Source organism: Aedes albopictus, chromosome 3 (assembly GCF_035046485.1).
Source record: "Aedes albopictus strain Foshan chromosome 3, AalbF5, whole genome shotgun sequence".
Classification (NCBI taxonomy): domain Eukaryota; kingdom Metazoa; phylum Arthropoda; class Insecta; order Diptera; family Culicidae; genus Aedes; species Aedes albopictus.
This window is the reverse complement of record NC_085138.1, coordinates 143,485,949-143,506,789: the sequence shown is the minus strand read 5'-3', so window position 1 is coordinate 143,506,789 and position 20,841 is coordinate 143,485,949. Positions and strand designations below refer to the sequence as shown.

The following is a 20,841-nucleotide window of genomic DNA, read 5'->3' as shown; positions in this document are numbered from 1 at the left end:
GAGCCCCAAACAGAGAGGCAATAAAAACTGAGCGGGGAAGAGGGGAACGAAAAAAGAGCCGATGATTATTTCGGGTTTTGGAGTGCGATTTTTGCCTCGAGAGTCTTCCTTTGTATGGGAGTGGAACTCCCGAGTGCTTTTTGAGTGTGAGTGGACGTGAGAAACATAACAAGTAATTATGAGTGATGGATGAACACCTCGCTGCGCGACAAGCTCGCGATCGGTGCTGTTGAGGATTTGCGTAGTGATTTCTGAGTTTTATTTTCACTCCTCAAAAATCGCCGAAATCGCTTCCTCATTTTCTTGCGAGGGAGTTTATGTCAAGCCTGCATGATAATCAATATGAAAAAAAAAAAAACTTAAATCCCTTGGAACGCCCCTAAAACTATCCGAGGGCATTCCACCCTGAAACCCCTGTCGTAATCTTATGAAAACGAAAGTAAAAACTGACGAAAAGGCCATAAAATGCTCCAGAAATCTCCTAAAACGCCCTTGATACCCTTTCATTGGGCTTTCTGGGAACTTCCTGGAAATCCCTTTGACATAATCTCAAATGCCTAGCATGAATGACTTAATTAATGTACAAATTTTCCTCTTTTCATACCAGTTCAATTTATACATTAAGAGCCAATGGCATTAAGAGAGGTTCCACTGTTATATAATTCATAATTTCTTTTTATTTTTCAAATATCAAAGATCAGCAGGCGAATTCCGGCGCACATTTTCTTCGAAGAGAAGACAATTTTCTTGCTGGTGAGCAATGGAAGAAAATTTCTTATCTTCGAAGAAACTGTGCGCCGGAATCCACCCCCAGATCTAGTTAATAATTAATCATTCCCAGTTTTTTTGTGATTTATTATGATTAATCATGATTATTAATCAATGAGCCATTTTAATCAATAATCATATTCATTAATCACAAATAAAACCAAATTTAATCAAGAATCATAATCATTAATCATCCTGAACATCAAACTAATCATTAATCCTAATCATTAATCACAGAAATTGGAATTTTAATCACCAATGATTAATCATGATTATGTTTTTGTTTATCATGAACGCTCTGGAATTAACCCACATTTAATCATTTAGACCCCCTAATATTTTGGATCCTCTGGATCGTATTATCCGTATTATCACATCTTTCACAGATTTAACAAAGAGATGACGATTTTTTTTAGAACCACTCGCTTAATTAGAAAAGCATACCAGATGAATTATGCAGGCAGCTATCTCAACACAACCAAATAATATTTTGTACGCCTGAACGTTTACCAAACGTATCCTTTGGAGTCTACTCTTCCACTAAAGCCTGGAACACATAGCGTCCGTTCCGTCGAGGTTTGCGTTTTTTGACAGTTTTCCTATGGGAAATGTGTCAAACTAGTGTGCGGGGTGTGGGAAATACCGTGAGCCCAAATAAAATGAATTAAAAAAAATGAATGAAACAAAACAAAATAAATAACGTTGTATTGATTGCCTTATTATGAAAAATTGATATAAATTGGTAAAGTGCATACCATCCTCACAGTTCAGTTTCAGCGCGATTTACTTTTCCGTGATAGTTGGAGCATTTTCAGCTCCAGGGGTTTCTGCCAACCGATCAAGGCGGAAGTTAGAAAAAAACAGAACAAAAACCGAACCGAACAGCCTACGAAGAATCACGCGAGAGAGTGGGAGAATTTCTTCATAATTGTCGGGTTCGGCATCATGCAACCGGAGTGTGCTAGCTGAGTGAGAAGCAAACGGTCTTTAATGAGAGGAACGGGTACAGCCGCGCATGTGTGTGCGATCATGTGCGTTTCCTCCGTCTCTTTCGCTCTTGTCGGCAGTCGAGAATGTGAGTGTAGGTGAGTAAACTCTCCGATCCCTCTTTGAACGATCGGGGATCGGGTGCATGACGGAGATCTGTAGTACGATTCGGCATTCAGTTGACGACGCTTGCCACGGACGGGTGCAAATTTTAGTGTTTGGGATGGAACGACGAGAGTACCCCAAGCCAGCCAGATCTGTGGACGTGCAAGAAAATTCGGCCGATGGACACCGCAACGTGGACGTTCCGGTGAATTTTGCTGATGGGCACCAAAACGCGGACGTGACACAAAATTCGGTGGATGGGCACCACAATGGCGCAGCAAACGCTCCCATGCGGTAAGTAGCAGGGAAAAACTGTTGGGTGATTATGTGAAGAATACGGTGTAAGCGGTTAGTGCAGTGATGGTGCAACCGGCATTTGTATGTATGTATGTATGTAGGTAGCCACCATCCTAGCTTGAGTCTTGCTCTGCATGCAGTTCCACTTAACAGTAAAGATTAAATTTCGTTACCACTTTGAATTCAACATACCGCTGTATGAAGGGCCAAAAGGGGGTGTGGCGGACCCGTAAGTAGATACACTTACGCGAAATCCGCGGGTTTAGGAGAATCTCCTTCCAACAGTATGATCCATCAAGGTGAATAATGAAATTCACATTACTTGTCAAGCTTTCTACGGGATGGTTTGTTATAAGAAGGGCGCGTCAAATCCATTGCAACTGTTGGGATAGAAGAACCCATCTACAAGGATGTTATAGTTACTTCTCACCTCACTCCGGTTGGCAACCACTCCGTCGTACAGTTACAACTTCAATGATGCCCTGATGCACCCTCCCAACCCAGTATAGTTATATAGTCAATAGTATAATTTGTTAGGGTTCATTCAAATATTACGTAACGCTAAATTTGACTATTTCAGATCCCCTCCCTCCCCGACGTAACTACTTTTGTATGAGAAAATTTGAAATTTTGTATGAAGCGTAACACAGTGCTAGAACCACTACCCCCCCACCCCCCTTGCGATACGTTATATTTGAACGAACCCTTATGAGGGAATATAGCATTGAATTATGGAAATATCAATATAATAATATGCTGAAATCTTATGAAGTCCTATTTAATGTAGCAATCTGAAATAAGGTATTGATTTGTGAACAATTTGAGTGAGTATTATTCGCTGTCGAGTCCTTTCCTGACCTAAAGAATTATGACAGTAATATAATGCTAATGCAATTGCTGATATATAAATATATACTCAATAATGGAACACAATGTAATATATTACAGTATAGAGCAATAAAACTGCCGTGAATCGCATATTTGTCCCATTTGCATAGGAAATCCAGCAAAGATGGGACTGATATGCGATTCACGGCAGAAAAGGTAATAGCATTTTCATAATGAGGATACCCAAGAAACACCCATGTCTCATTAGAGCTATAGCAGCACAAGCCCCGGCTGCAAGGAAGTCGAGTCGACGTTATTCCACTATTTTGTTGGAATAACGTCCCAACTACCATCACACAACCAAAATCTGTTCAGCCGCAACCCCCACATGACACGCGTGTTGCTTGGGTAGTAATATGAGTTCAGCAAACCGTTGAGTGAAGATCTAATACGGAATGTAAGTATAGATGTCCTACATAACAGCAGAGTAAGAAGAAACTCCTTCCAGATGTGTGATCCAACCGGGCGAATAATAAAATCTACAACATTCGTTAAGATTTCTTACGGGATGGTTTGTAAGAATTTAAGCACTTAAAATCCATCGAAACTGTGGGAATTAAAGAACCTATCTGTAAGGGTGAATATTTTCTCCTTGATCTGGCAGGCAATCCACTCCAACATCCGCATGCAACTGATGGAATATAATATTGAAATACTTTACATATGATCAAATAATATATAACTGGAAAATCAATATTTAATTAGATATGATATAAACAGTAATAATGCCAATGAATTTAACTTTTTAATTGATGAAAATTTGAATGTAGGGTATGTGTGCCATCAGTAATCTCTTGCTCCCGTATTCATCCCATTCGAAAACAAGCGATTAAGGCAATGACCTATTCCGTTCTTTTTGTTTTCCTTCGTGCTCACCTCTAACAAAAAACACAAAAATGCTAAACAAAACCAACAACGCCTCAAACACCTGTCTTTCGCTGGATGAAAATGGGGGCCACAAGCTTAATAAGGGAACCAATACCCTAGTTTGAATTTGAATAGTAGCTGCTACCTTTAACATCGCCGTGGTGCTGTGGAGGGAGGGTATACTGTATTATTAGTTTGCATAAGTATTCTTGTATGTTTTATCGTTTCTCCAATCCAAGCTCCGTTGACGATCGTTGATGAAGATAGTTCTGTTCGCTGTGTAGCTTGCTTAGCTCATTTTGCTGAAAAACCATTACTATTGCTACGTCTGTGTGATTATGATTATGACATTAAATATGATTGTTTTGCAACATTTATTTAAATATTTGATCTGAAGGCTCCAGAGATACGTGAGTGTAATCTATAAATTATTTAACTGGCTATTCGAATTTACTTGATCCTTGTCCACCACCATCATTTTTACTAATTACATATTGATTTTGTAACATAATGACAAGAATAAATCAAGGTAAAAAGTACAAACAACTATACTAAAGACCAAATAAATGGATGTTGATTGATGTCGGTATTTCGATAATCTAAGTTTACTTAATCCCCACCATAGAATTAAAACTACTGCTAATGACATTTTCAAACCCATATTACTCTAATAGATAAAATGATAGTAACGGCCTCCCAACCTCCCACATATCATGTTTAAAAACTTTGTAAATTTGATTTTAAGTTCATCAATTCATTTATCAATTCTAATTTATTAAACTTTATAGGACTTCAATGTTTGAATTTTACTTGTTACTATCATTTTCCTACCACCATTATTTATCGAACTACCTTTTGAATTTTGTTAATTTTGCCCCAGAAGAAAATATAGGTACAGTTGCAAACAATTAAATGGTAGTGGGTTTACCTTAATGTATGCGTATAATATGTTAATGTATTGTACCCCTACAAAATCTCCAGATTAATATTACTGTCAATTTGTCGTTTCCATGTTAATGCCAATTTATATTTTCATTACACAATTAAGTAAAATGATAGTAACGGCCTCCCAACCTCCCTCACATCATTTTTAATTTGTCAAATTTAATTATCTATTCATCAGTTTTAATAAAAAAATTACTTTTGAATATAGAGTTGAAATATTGGTTATGCTCGAAAACTCAAAATTTACTTGTTACTATCATTTTCCTACCACCATTTATTTGTTTTCCTTTAACTAACTACAGATTTCGATACCAAAAAGCAATAACATTTAATGACCTAATGATAGTGAATTATGTTACTTTAAAATTTCCCGTAATATAATGTTGTACTCACAATTTCCAAGTTATTATTTCTTACAATTTTTGTTACGTTCATGACATCTTCAATCTACAATTACATAATTCTATCATTTTGTCGACATGCTTTACTTATATTTTTATCATCATCTACACATACACTCATATATACATATATTTACATACATACATATATACATACATACATACATACATACATACATACATACATACATACATACATACATACATACATACATACAGAAATATATACATGCATATTAGATTGTGTCAACAATGTAATTTTCCTCTAAAATCATGAAACTAAAGACGCCAAAGTACAGCCCAGAGTTCGCCTCAAAATAATATTTCTACAGGAGAGATACTTTGTTAAAAGCGCTGAATCGTTCCGTAGTCCCCGTATTGATACGAACCATTTTAATCCTCCCCTACAACATTGGGACGCCCACACATAAACTTTTACATATATACACATACAGACACATAAAACCATTTCGATATTATTTTACCGTTTCAGTTAATTTACTTTACAACATGCTTTATCTGTAGTAAGATGAAGTTTGAAAAAAAAAACATATATGTAAATACAATTTTATTGAAATAAAATAATATGTTCGGCATCAAGACTTTATCGGCTTTAGATTTCTACTAAATACTTCTACTTACTCTTTTATAATTGTAAAGCTACAAAATGTGAACGTATCTTGATGCAACTAAAATAACTACTATTACTGATACTATTTGTTAGTACGGCATTCACTACTACAACTTCCCTTACTACAGCTATTGCACTACTAGATAAATAGAACCTCGGGTCAAAACTCGCTCCGTCCACCCCAACAGCGACAGGTTACTTCGACCTCAACCCTGTACGGCCACCCTTTCCGTCTTTTACCTGACTCGACTATCAAGAAACACCATGGGCCTCCTCACTACCGAACCGAAACACGCACACGCCATAAGACTCAAGCACGCAGCCGGTACCAAACGGAACAATATCCACCCGTACTCCACTAACTCACTCAAGTTTATCATTTTATTTTATTTTATATATATATATTTTTTTAACACTTCTATTGTTCAACGGTCATACAACTCATCCATCAATCGAACAGCACTATTTTCGTTTGTCCTCCTTTCCCACATATAACCAACCCTAATTTCCTGTATTCTTACGAGTTTCCCTAGCAACCACTCTGCCGAAGTTGCCAGTACCGAGCACACCACACACAAGGCACTCACCCAATGCCAACCAAACCGCCAATATAGGACAACGCATTCCAACACATCGCACCCGTACTGCCTCTACGGCGTAGTCACTCGGATTATGTTTGACGACAATTGCTACTAGCTATTTCCTGTTTTATGTATTCAACTTCTGCCATATTGTCATGTTGTCTCCTCTGTGCTATCTTCTCCGTCCGAAATCTCACTTTCTTCGTTTTTGTAAATTTCTTCTGCTTTCTTTTTAATTCTATCTCTATCTTGTGCTAGCTCCTTCCAATCGTCTTCATTCATTTCGCTGTATCTACTAAAATCTTGTTTTAATGAATTCTTCCATGTGAAACTTGGTCGTCCCTGCTTTTTCTTTTTGAAATTCAAATTCATCGCCATTTTTATAGGATGCCTTGCTGTTCTTCTTTCTATATGTCCATAGTAGCTAATCCTGTTCACGTGAACTCTTCGGTTTATAGTTTTACCTTTCAATTCTCGTCGTACATTGAATTTGTTCACTCCTGTTTTCCTGCAGTGGTTCCAGATATCTTTCAGTATCTGTTTCTCGTACCTTCCTAGTTGTTCTCTGCTTCTTTTGGTTAAGGTGGCCGTTTTAGTTCCATATAAAAGTGAAGGTGCTATCACAGTGTTGTATATCAGCTTTCCTATCTCCCACGCTGGTTTGAATTTCTTACAGAATTCTATAACCGTTTTAGAAACTTTAGCCGCATTCACACACCTTTGTTTTGTTGTTGCAGCTCTATTCAATGTGTCTGTTAACCAGGTTCCGAGATATCTCATAGACGATTTCACATCATATTTCTTCCCGTTTAATTCAATATTATCTGGTGATGTCATCGTTGCATTAGGAGCTCGTATCAATATTTGACTTTTATCGTTATTTATCTCCAGTCCCACCTCGCTCAAACTTTCCTCCAATGCTTTAAGTATTCTCTCCAATTCATCTCTGTCCTTGGCTATTATCAATATATCGTCCGCAAAAACTAATATCAGGGGTAGTTTTAGAGATCCGCTGTCCATCATGTTGACCTCCGGAACCAATTGTTTCACCTTCCTTATTACGTCCTGCATCACAATGTTGAACAAGAAAGGTGAAAGTGGGCAACCTTGTTTCACTCCCTTTCCTCTTTTATATTCTGCGGTATATTGGTTTTGCCACTTAACTCTCATCCTTTCTTGTCTTATGCATTGTAGTACCCTGTCTATAAGATGAGATGGAACATTTAGTTTTACTAGGATATCTTTAAGCTTATGCAAGCTGACATTGTCAAACGCTTTACTAATATCTAGTGCCGCTACAATCAATCCTTTTCCTGCATTCCAGTGCTCCTCTAGAACTCTTCTTGTTACAAACATATGATCATCGGTTGATCTTCCTTCCGTAAAGGCCGCTTGATTTATATCCGGATCTCCAGTGAACTCCCTCAACCGATTCTTTATCCATTTGGCGTATGGTTTGTATCCCACGTTGCACAGGCTGATCCTTCTGTAGTCAGAAACTCCTTTCGTCGAACTCTTCTTAGGTATCGGAACTTGAATCGTTTTTGTCATTTCTTCTGGCATTTGGTTTTGCATCCATATCCTTTTCCATATATCGGTCAGCTCTTTTAGGGTTTCCTCATCTGCGTATTTCATGTGCTCCATCCTAATGCCATCTGCTCCAGCTGATTTTCCATTACACTGTCGTTGTAAAATCTGCCTCATTTCCTCTTCACTCGGTGGTTCCGTCATGGGACATGTATCTTGTATTTCCATAAGATCAATCTCTGGTCCTTCGCTCTCTTGTAACGTCTCATTCCATTTGGTCATAGGAATGTGGGTCTTCTTCATAGTTTTCCGTTTCATGAATTGTTTGAGAAATTGATATGACTTCTTGATTCTTACTGCCACGTCAAAGTCATTCAGCTCATTGTAGAATTTCCTAATCTTTCTTTCATTGTGGCTTCTTATTGCATTTTCACATTCCTGCCTCCTGTCCCTAAGCTTCCACTTGTATGGTAACATGTCTGGATGCTTGTTTACCAAACGAACCGCTTTCCTTAGTCTATTCAATGCCTTTTTCCGGATTGGTGTTAGTGGAGCTCTAGCTGAACGAAGTGCCTCATCTGCTGCCTTTTTCAATTTCTTAGTTAACGTCCTGTACTCCCCATCGATGTTGTCTTCCTGATTCTTAGTTTGCTGACATTTCTTCAAAGCAATATGATATCTCTCCTTTATACATTCATATTTCAGAGCCGATGCGTCCAATATAATTGTTTTCTTTTCTTGTTTTGTATCTACTCTGTCCTTTGTTCGAATTCCAGTAATAATCATTTTATGATCTGTTTCTATACGCGTCCAATACCCTTTTATGAATCTGATGTCTATTTTCCCTTCTCTCGGTTTCAATACATGGTCTATCTGACTCTCTCTCTTACCACTTTTCCAAGTCTTCTCTGTGTTTACTCCTATCTCTGACGATATATTTTTCATTCTATGCATAGTTAGGAACATTTTGAAATCTTCTCCATTATCGTTACTGTTTACAAATCCTAGTTTTTCTCCAATTATCTCCCTATCTTCTGAGACTACTGCCTCCTTTCCTATTTGTGCATTCCAATCTCCTACAAGAACAAGATCCTCTCTCAAATGCATTTGATCAACTATTTTTCCTAGTTTTGAGTAGAACACGTAACCTCTCTTGTTTGGTCCGTGAACATTTATCAGGACCATTTTTCTTCCCTTAATTAGCAAGCTAACTGATAAACCGTGTTTTCCAATTTCTTTCCAATCCTTTACTTCTATATCCGATTCTTTCCTTGTCAATATTGCCAATCCTCTCACTTTATTTTGACCACTTGCTCCTATTTTCCATTTGTAGTGCCTCGTTGAGATCTCTTCCGCTCTTACATTCACCTCCTGCAGTGCAGCTACGTCCACCTTAAACGACCGTAGCATATTGTCAATTTCCTGTCGTTTTTCCAATCTCGAACATCCTCTCACATTCAGCGAAGCTACTAGAGTAAACCCTTCTCTGTGTTCCTCGAATCGAAGGTTTTCCGAGTCTGGATATTTGGTTTGTTCGATTGGTTCAACCGTCGTTTGCTTCTTTTCCATTTCCTCTGCTTCCTGTGATTCTTCCTCCATTGCTTCTGTGTTTTGGTTCCCTTCATCCATACAGCGTTTTTCGTCCAGCTTCTTTTCCGGTTCCGGATCTATTTGTTCTCTGTCCGAGTTGATTCCCAGTTTATGCTCTCCCTCCTGTATTAGATTATTCTCTGTAATGCTTCTTACACTGTCGAAATGGTTCTTTGATCCGTTTTCACCAGTATACAATATTCTATAAATATCTTCTTCTCTGTCCATTTCCCGTCCTATTGTCAATGTCCTGTTGTCCGTTTGATAGATAACAATACGCTTGTCCAGTATTTCAGTTAATGCAACCATGCTTTCATGTCCAAGCCAGTTTCCCGGTTGTTCAACCTGCTCAATGAACCTTTCAAATCCTCCTTCCTGCAGACTTTCCGTAAGGTACAATTCATACCTGTCCCTGTTTCTTAACATATGCTCTGCTATTCTCCTCCTTAATTTTCTGATATCCCGCATATCACACCTGTGTTTCTTCTTATTTTTATGCATCTGATCAATGATGGCTCTAATCAGACAATTTCCATCTCCAAGCATTTTCTTAACGAGTAACTCCTGCTGTGTTTCAAATTCCTTGACTTTGTACCAAGCGTTTCCTGTCATATTCCCATTCCATTGCTTTTCATGAATCCCCTCTTCTGTGTTACTTTTGACAGCCTGAATACTCCTTATGCTATAAAACTTATCTTCTCCTTCTTCGTTTATGAACAGGATTCTAACTGATTCTAGCTTACCTCCACCTTCGCTTCGAAATGGTTTCAAGCATTCTAGAGCACCCTGTTTCTGAAAAATGTCAATTCTTATCTGAAACAGTTCCATTACTGCCTGAGCTATATGCATCTCCATACCTTTCCCCCCAGAATATATTTTGTTTACAACTTCTTCCGTCTCATCTCCCCATAATATCCAGAAACTGTCCTTATTTTGTTCAATATAATCCCCAATAAGGCAGCAGAATTCATTTGCATCAAGGTTATTAATAAAAAACTCCTGATTCAATTTATTTAACTGATGAATCACCACTGATATAAAGGAATATTTATTTAATGAGTCCACCACCGCCATTTGGTGATCATTAATTTTAATGTCTAGCGTATCCATTTTAGAATATTTTTGCAATGAAATTAAGGTAATTAGAAATAATAATAGTAATAATAATAATAATAATAATAATAATAATAATAATAATAATAATAATAATAATAATAATAATAATAATAATAATAACCAAAAATTAAAAAGTAGTTCAACTTCAATCAATTTATCGCAAAAAATATAATAATAATAATAATCATAATAATAATAATAATAATAATAATAATAATAATAATAATAATAATTATAATAATAATAATAATACTGCAAAAAATGAAATGCCACCCGTTCAATATTTTACTTACAGCTAACCTTACCTTACTTCCCTTTTTCGAAACGACTGTAGTGACTTTGAACCTCCGTGACTCTGATATCCAACTATTGCTATCTTTATTCTGCTATGGTAACTCACTCCCTTCCCTTCTCTTTCTCTGTTTCTTCCTCTCCTATCCTTGTGTACTGCTTGCCGGTTATGTCACTTCCACACTCACCCAAACATACTCAGTCTTGCACTTTCTTAACTGAGCCAACTCCCCTCCACACACCGACAGCTCCCACCACGTAAACCACTGTTTCCGCTTTTTCAAAAGCCTTCCCCGTTGTACGATAAACCGCACACTGTCGCACTTGATTCCTGCGCCGACCACTGCTCCCCTCAGTACAAACACCGTAATTCCGCTCTTTTCTCCTCAAGCCTAGTCAAATATAACACCCACCCCACTGTGCAAAACGATTCAGATGGTGCGCATCCACTTCATTCAATCGCGCTTCTTGTCAACCCGCACCACCAATCAATCAGCAACCTCTTCCATTCATCCGCTCCGCTACAGCTACCCTCTGCTTTCACTGTTCTCACCGCCAGCTTCTCTCTCAGAAGACCTACACGAACAAAATTCTCCACGTCAACCGCTTCTTTTTTTTGTTTTGTTTCCCTTAGCCCCGTTCCCTTCGCAGGGGAAAGCGTCTTTTCGCTACCAACAAGCCCCTTCGGAATATCAAAAAAAAAAAAAAAACTATTTACAGGCAATTATCACCACCACTGCTTGCCGTCGGTTGTTACACAAATACTGCCCCGGTCACTCACTCTCTTCCCTTTGTTTTCTCTCTTTCTTCCTCTCCTATCCTTGTGTACTGCTTGCCGATTATGTAATTTCCACACCCAGCCCCATATACTCATCTTTTTACGTTTCTCACGAGAACTGATCACCACTGCTCCGCTTCACACACCTGCACTCCCATCGCTAAACAGCCACTGTTTTCCGCTTTTTCAAAAGCTTTCCCTTGTTTGTTCACTTCAAACCGTGCACCGCTCCACCGCGCTTCCCGCACCGACCCCTGCCGCAACCAGAACAAACACCGGATTTTCGTGTTTCTCTTCCCAAGGCTAGACGCCCCACTGTGCGACACGACTCAGACGGCGCGCGTCACCTTCACTCAATCGCGCTACTTGTCAACCATCACCACCAGCACCAATCAATCAGCAACCTCTCCCATACATCCGCTCCGCGCAGAAAAACTGCTCTCCACTACTACTACACACAACAGCACTCGATTTCACTGTTCTCAACGCCCCGCTCTATCTCCGAAGATCCTCACCGGAGAAACTCTCCACGTCCACCGTTTTTTCTTCCTCCCGCACCCCTGTCCCCCTCTCCGGGGGAAGCGTCTTTTCGCCACCAACAAACCTTTTCGGAATATCAAAAAATCCAATTTTTCTAGCCAAATATCACCACAATTTCACTGTTTTCAAAACCACAACTAATCTACCTCCACCAGCAATACAATCTATCACCACTTTCTACTGACTACCGCTTTCAAACAACCAAACTAAACGCAATAAAATCCACCGCGTGCAAAATGCGACCGAACGCCTTCGTGTCTTGTGATGGTGCAACCGGCATTTGTAGCTAAAAATGGCCGCGAGGGAAACAAAAGGTGTCGAATGGATGAAATTTGCTGGAGTCAAGCGGAATCGTGGAAGGGACACACTATGGAAGTTGGAAATGGATTATGTAAATTGGGAACGTGTTCCAACGGAGGAGTGACATAAGGGTGGCTGAACTATTGAATGCTTTCCGACGGAAGGGCGGAAATGCGTAGGGATGAAAAATATGGAATAGATGGTGGGGCAAATGTCAGTGGAAAGTCGATCAGATGGAAACGTGGTAGTAAAATTTTAAAATTATCAAGACTTAATACGCAAAGCATAGCAACCGTTCCGACGGAAGGGCGGAACTGGAATAACGAGACTATTGAGTGCTTTCCGACGGAAGGGCGGAAAAGCGCAATTATTGCATGCTTTCCGACGGAAGGGCGGAAAAGCGCTGTGTTTCAAATATATATATTTGCTTTTTTGACGGAAGGGTGAAAAAGTAGTTTTGTCGAAATTTGAAAAAAAAAAGTTCAAAAAATAAATGAGCGGCATGAGAAAAAGAACAATGATTATAACATATCTGAATTTACAGTGTTCAAAGGTGGAAAAAATGTGAAAACGAATGGTTTCGGGTTAAATAAAAATGGCTCAACGTAAATTATTGTTCAGACTGGGCGCCAAGAGAAAGATTATATGGGGTCTCAAATCAGCGTAGAAATTAAAGCTTTTAGAGAATGCGTGTGCCAGAAACAAGAAGTGATGTTTGATAAAACGAGACGGGGCTTTTTATTGGTGTGGTACTTCCCCAGTTAACGTTTTGACTAATAATGATAATTGGGTTGTTTAGTGAATAAAATATTGCTGTTTTCTATAGCCTAATCGAAAGAGCTCATTTATCTGAGTATAACTTGATTTTATTGGATTTCAATACCTTTGTTTTGATGGTTAAATTAACATAACAGTTTTGATTTTCGTGGATAGAATGACAGTTCAATCGTTAAAATGACAGCTCGACCCGAACAAAAAAATTTCCCCATACAAACTTTAAATGCATTTTAAAAATAGTTCCCGGACTCCAAAAATTATGAAATTTTGGATTTCGACTATTTTTTGGGCGGAGAATCTGATTATGAAATAATCTGGATACCCCTAAAGAACCCAATTCCAAGGGCTCGGCCTACTTGATCTGCTAAACTACCACATCTCCCTTTCTTTCGAAATTGACAATTGTTCGTTAACCGCAATCACTTCCTCCCCGGTCACATCGAGAGATGTGTGTTTAGACTACAACCGCTCAAATTAAGGATTGTATATAGGCACAGAAAGTGAAACGTTGCAGAACCACTATCTCGTCTAAACGGAAAACTTCGTTTCCGAAGCAGTCCCCCTTTGAGGTGAATTATGAAATCTTGTCGCCTAATTCAACGGACTGAAGCCATTCCTGAGGCAGTCCACCGTTGGGTGAACTTCATAATTGTATCGCCTAACTCAACGGATTGCATCCGTTCCTGAGGCAGTTCACCTCTGGGGTGAACTTCGTTATATTTCGCCTAACTCAACGGATTGAATCCGCTCCTGAGGCAGTTCATCTTTGGGACTGAACTTCATAATTTTATCGCCTAACTCAACGGATTGCATCCGTTCCTGAGGCAGTTCACCTTTAGGGTGAACTTCGTTATATTTCGCCTAACTCAACGGATTGAATCCGCTCCTGAGGCAGTTCCGTGCAAAGGAACTTGTTTTTTTTTTTGGTTCAGGGAACCGAAGTTCGTTGCCAATGTGGTACTTCCCCAGTTAACGTCTTGACTAATAATGATAATTCCAAGGGCTCGGCCTACTTGATCTGCTAAACTACCACAATTGGTATCCATAGTATGGATTTGGAAGTGATGTACGATCGCGTGGATATTGTTGAAAAATTAATTTTATTCTATGTTTGTATTGCAATCATCTTGCATTCCACTGTATAATGCAAAATTCTTGGATACTAAAAGTAACGCTAAAAGAAAATTGATGTGATCGATAATGAAAGAAAGTTCCAGAAGACACAGTCTTAGTGAATAGAATGGAATAATTTGTACTGCATAGAGAAAAATTGGTTAGATGTGGTTTTAAAATTGGGCATATAGATGCACAATTCTTACGCTTTGTACATAAGATACTAAGAGAAATTTTTTATTTGATTGTTTCAGCGAGCCAACGTCAAAGAAGAAGAAAGTTAAAGTCGCTAAGGCGTCTAAGACGGACAAATAATCGAAAACCGACAAGTTCAAAGCATTAAGTAAGGAGCTGGAGGAATCTAAGGCTCGTATGTTAGCTTTGGAGGAGGCGCTGGCACGAGAACGTGCGGAAAAGGAGGCTTTGAAAGCACGTGCGGACATTTTGAACAATAGTCGATGTGTTGTCGAGGAGAGCAGCGTTGACTTCGATGGAGCGCCAAGACCATGTAGTACTCGTCGAGCAGCAACGGTGACGAACGCCGAAGAAACTCGTTTCATGTCATCGGTGACCCAGCTTTCAGTGTCCTCGCTGAACGTCCCGGAGTGTGTTCCACTGGCGGACGACGATGACATCAACAGACACTCTTTTGAGATGTGGAAGGACCTGTTGATCGACTCGATGAAGTTGGCAGGGATTCAAGATGAAGAAACCAGAATCACCCTGTTCAAAATCAAGGCCGGGCCCCGACTACTTGGGGTATTCAAGAACACAAGCTCCACCGAGGATGCTCCCTCTGCAGAAACACAGCCGTTTGCCAATGCAATGCACCGTTTGAAAGCCTACTTCGGTTCGGGGTCAGACATTATGTTGCAGAGGAGAAAACTTGCGCTAATGTCCCAGAAACCAGATGAGTCTGATCTGCAGTTCGTCAATCGCGTTGCAGCAACCGCACGGCTATGTGAATTCAGTACAGGAAAAGAGTTCGAAGAAATCACCGGAACAGTCGCAGGACAGGCACGAAATCGTGATGTACGGACAGCAGCGCTACGAATCCTGAACAAAGGGGGTTCAATCACTGACTTGGTCGATAAAGTTCGCGAGATCGAAACCATTCGACTAAACGAGGAGTACTACAGGCAAAAACACATTCAGTCAGAGCCGGCAGTCATTGCACCGATAAGAGCAGATTATCCCAGGAACCAAGCAGCCCGTGGTCGTTTCCACCCGTATCAGTCGGCGCCTGCTTTCAATTCTCGGGGCAAATCACGTTTCGGAGAATTCGCTAGTCAACGCAACACCCGTCGTGACACGCCCGGGCATCGAGGAACAAACTATGACCGCGGAGAACGATGCTGGAGATGTGGAAACGTGTACCATTTGCCTTCGGAATGTCCAGCCATTGACAAGATCTGTCGAAACTGCAGCAAAGTTGGTCATTTTCAAAGAGTTTGCAGGGCTCCATTCAGACCGGCTGTGATGAACGAGTTCAAATCGGAAATACCAGAAGCGAGCATCAAGAAGGTAGCAGCAGTCGAAGAGATGGATGTGGAACCAAAACCGGAGAATGTAAGTGATGTCCCCGGAAATTAATGATAATGTATACCGATATTTGATTTTTATACCTGTGACAGCATTCATAGGCGTTGTCGTTTAATTTGTTTCATGATTGATTTCGTTTCATTGTTTAATCTATCAAAATAATTTGATATGCTTTCATTTATTGAATAAAATGAATTCAAACAATAAATTTATAGCATCTTTTATTTAATTAAAAGTTATTCCATGTAAACAAGGTCTGAAATAAGTTAGTCGTCAACGGTATTATTGGAAATCAATAGCATCAGTATTCGAAGAAAGATCTATGTGTTCACTGTTAATTAGTGTTTATTCCATCACAGGTTGAGATCGCAAAACTGGCTCAAGAGGTGTCTCCTATGACGGTTTTGAAGGACGAAGGAATAATAGCAGCCACGGTTGCAGGAATGCAGTGTGAATTTTTAATTGATTCGGGCGCACATGCGAATACTTTCACAAATACGTTATTTCAAAAGCTAATGAGCAAGACAGATTACAACAGCTCCGTATATAACCTTAAAAATCAAGCAGATAGATCCCTCCGCGCATATGCCACAGCAGGTGAAATTGCGGTTATTGCTACTTTCGAAGCACATCTTTTCATTTCGGACGATCGACCGATACTGATGGAAAAGTTTTATGTGGTAGACGAACGGCGTTCGTTGTTGAGTAGGCCGACAGCTACTCGATATTGCGTGCTGATGCTTGGAATGAAAGTCCCAGTAACGTTCAAGGAAGACAAAAGCGTTTCTTGGGTCGATGCAAGATTACATTCAGCGGACATATTGTCCGTTTTTGGTAGCACTCCGTTCCCGAAGTTCAATATACCACCAGTAAGGATCAACTACAACAAGGACGCGGCCCCTTGCCGCAATATATTCACCAACATTCCGTTAGCGATAAAACCGATGGTGCAACAGAGATTAAACCAATTGATGGCAGCAGATATTATTGAGCCCGTGTCTGACGAAATGGACAAGTCCTTTTGCTCATCGGTGCTTGTTGTCCCAAAGGGTGGCGAAGACTTCAGACTGGTTATTGACCTCAGAGGTCCAAATCAGTACATTTACCGAACACCATTTGTAATGCCTACCCGAGAAAAGATCCTTGCGGAATTGGATGGCGCTCGTTGGTTTTCGACAATTGATTTGTCGAACGCGTTTTATCATGTCGAATTGGATCAACAGTCGCGCCATTTGACAAATTTCTACACGGAATTTGGAGTATACCGGTGCATTCGACTTCCCTTCGGATTATGTAATGCCCCTGACATATTCCAGGAAGTTTTGGAGAAGAACATCCTGGGTGGTTGCAAGGGGGTAGTCAACTATTTGGATGATGTTTTAGTTCACGGGAAGACGAAAGAGGAACACGATGCCAATCTCGCAGAAATACTAGCCCGTTTCCAGAGCCACAACGTTCAACTCAACGATTCGAAGTGCGTTTACGGGAGCCAAACAGTGAAGTTTGTGGGCTTCATCTTGACCCCAGATGGATGGATGGTAGAAGGCGATAAAATAGACGCCATAAAGAATTTCAGGAAACCAACAACCTGTTCCGAGGTTAAAAGCTTCTTGGGCCTCGTAACATTCACAGACAAGTTCATTCGAAATCGTGCGGATAAGACAGAGAACCTACGAAAACTGGCTAACTCAGTATACTTTTATTGGACTTCGGAAGAGGAACGGGAATTTAACTTTTTGCGGAATGATGCGTTAAACGATATTACGAAACTTAGATACTACAGTGTCACGGACGATGTTGAGCTATTTGTAGATGCCTCTCCAACGGGACTGGGAGCAGTAGTAGTGCAACACAACTCTGAGGGCACCCCAAGGATTATTGCATGCGCGTCAAAAGCATTAACTGCGCCCGAGAAACGCTACCCACAAACGCAAAAGGAAGCGTTAGCCGTTGTGTGGGCGGTAGAGCGTTTTTCGTACTATCTCTTAGGTCGCTTCTTCGTCATCCGTACAGATTCGGAGGCCAATGAATTTATATTCAGTTCGCAACATCGGTTGGGTAAAAGAGCGGTCTCCCGGGCTGAATCATGGGCGTTGAGACTCCAGCCATACGATTTCGAGATCAAGAGAGTAACTGGAGAGCAAAATGTGGCGGACGCCCTTTCAAGGTTAGTAACCATTCAGTGACACATAGAACAGGGGTTAGGGTAATATAATTTACCGTTTATCGTTTAGATTGATCCAGGATACTCAGAATCCCATTTCCTTTGAGGAGGAAGACTCTAACAACTTTCTGTACACGTTAGATTCCGGGTGTATGGAAATCACATGGGATGAAATCGAACAATTCTCTGGACAAGACGATGAGCTGATGAATGTGAAGGAAGCAGTAAAAAAGAACTGGTGGCCGAAACATTTGCAAAAATTTGAGGCCCACAAGAAAGAGCTACACATCTTGGGAGATCTCATATTTAAGAGCGAAAGTACGGTTCTTCCGAAAGCTTTGCGAAATAAGGCTATGAATTCGGCTCACGGGGGTCATGTTGGCGAGGTCGCAATGAAAAGAATCATGCGCAGATTCTTTTGGTGGCCGGGCATGTCACAGGATGTAGTACAGTTTGTGAAAAGTTGCGAAACTTGTGCAGTACTGGCTCGTAAAAACCCACCTCTACCGCTGTCCAGTAGAGAGCTTCCGGAAGGCCCCTGGGAGATCATCCAGATTGATTTTCTTTCCATCCCTGGGACTGGAGTGGGTACATTTTTGGTGGTTGTTGACACATATTCTCGATATTTGTCAGTAATCGAGATGGGCCACACCGATGCGAACAACACCAACAGAGCACTTTGCCAAACTTTCCGGACTTGGGGTTTCCCAACGATTATCCAAAGCGATAATGGGCCGCCGTTCCAAAGCTCGGTTTTCACTGAGTTTTGGGAGGAGAGAGGAGTGAAAATCCGAAAATCGATACCTCTCTGTCCGCAGACAAATGGAATAGTCGAACGGCAGAACCAGGGTCTGATCAAGGCGGTAGCTTCCGCAAAATTGGACGGCGTAAACTGGCGAGAAGCATTACAACTTTACGTCCACAAACATAATACATTGATTCCTCATTCTCGGCTAGGCGTTACGCCTTTTGAGCTGTTGGTCGGGTGGAGGTATCGAGGCACCTTCCCTAGCCTGTGGAGCGGGTCGGAAACAAAGCAATTGGATCGATTGGATGTAAGGGAGCGAGACTGTGAAGCCAAGTTTCTGAGCAAGCAGTATGCAGACTTAGCACATGGGGCCAAAGAATCTGATATTCGCATCGGTGACACGGTATTGATGGCCCAACAAAAGAGATCGAAGGTAGATCCAACATTCTCATCGGAACGTTTTACTGTAATAGCAAGGCAGGGAGCTAAAGTTGTTCTGGTCAACAGTGGGAACGTTCAATATACCAGAAACGTTCAGGATGTGAGGAGAGCCCCATTGAATCATCACACAAGCCTCGAAGAGATTACTGGTGAAACCCAGCCCGCCCTTGAGGAGGGTGCAAGCCACTCTCCAGCGAACACTGGAAGAACCGATGACACAACTACAAGAGTTTTACGACAACGCGATACTCTGCGGAAACCGGCGAAGCTTGATGACCGTTTTGTGTATAATATTTACTGTTGAGAGTAGAGACGGGATGGAATGTGGGAAATACCGTGAGCCCAAATAAAATGAATTAAAAAAAATGAATGAAACAAAACAAAATAAATAACGTTGTATTGATTGCCTTATTATGAAAAATTGATATAAATTGGTAAAGTGCATACCATCCTCACAGTTCAGTTTCAGCGCGATTTACTTTTCCGTGATAGTTGGAGCATTTTCAGCTCCAGGGGTTTCTGCCAACCGATCAAGGCGGAAGTTAGAAAAAAACAGAACAAAAACCGAACCGAACAGCCTACGAAGAATCACGCGAGAGAGTGGGAGAATTTCTTCATAATTGTCGGGTTCGGCATCATGCAACCGGAGTGTGCTAGCTGAGTGAGAAGCAAACGGTCTTTAATGAGAGGAACGGGTACAGCCGCGCATGTGTGTGCGATCATGTGCGTTTCCTCCGTCTCTTTCGCTCTTGTCGGCAGTCGAGAATGTGAGTGTAGGTGAGTAAACTCTCCGATCCCTCTTTGAACGATCGGGGATCGGGTGCATGACGGAGATCTGTAGTACGATTCGGCATTCAGTTGACGACGCTTGCCACGGACGGGTGCAAATTTTAGTGTTTGGGATGGAACGACGAGAGTACCCCAAGCCAGCCAGATCTGTGGACGTGCAAGAAAATTCGGCCGATGGACACCGCAACGTGGACGTTCCGGTGAATTTTGCTGATGGGCACCAAAACGCGGACGTGACACAAAATTCGGTGGATGGGCACCACACGGGGCACTTGACAATATCTAAATTCCTGTGACAGCTAGGCCTGAACAATTGTAGAGCTGTCTACAAACTAACCATGCTTTCCCATCCCTCAGCAGTCGAAATGACGTAGCCAGGACAGTTCTCGACCATTGGAGGATTGCGTCAGTCTTGTTTAAGAATCAGATATTAATCCGGATGGGAAGGAGGCAACCCTCATAACAGCGGTTTAGGACTATACCACCTACGAAGTTGTGCGACTTGCTAAATGCTAATGCTAATGCTAAAGCTTCATTTTTAGGGCGTTTAATAAAAAATCGAGTTAGGGTGACAAAGGGTATTATCGGCAGGTTTATTCTCTTCGTCATGGGGGGTTTTTATGGTCCAAATTGCCTGAAATTTGGGCATATAACT

At 40.8% G+C, this 20,841-nt stretch overlaps 1 protein-coding gene across 1 annotated transcript; it reads left to right on the top strand.

Annotated features, from left to right (window-relative positions):
* The first annotated feature begins 1,848 nt into the window (after positions 1-1,848).
* LOC115270950 (uncharacterized) lies at positions 1,849-16,356 on the top strand. The gene is made up of 2 exons (XM_029880305.2): positions 1,849-2,154; positions 14,757-16,356. Exon 2 carries the CDS (start codon positions 14,875-14,877, stop codon positions 16,093-16,095), a length of 1,221 nt encoding a protein of 406 aa, XP_029736165.2. The 5' UTR covers positions 1,849-2,154; positions 14,757-14,874; the 3' UTR covers positions 16,096-16,356.
* Positions 16,357-20,841: the final 4,485 nt, after the last annotated feature.

Coding starts and splice junctions, on each gene's coding strand:
- LOC115270950 (XM_029880305.2), top strand. CDS start 14,875: ATGTTAGCTTTGGAGGAGGCGCTGGCACGAGAACGTGCGGAAAAGGAG.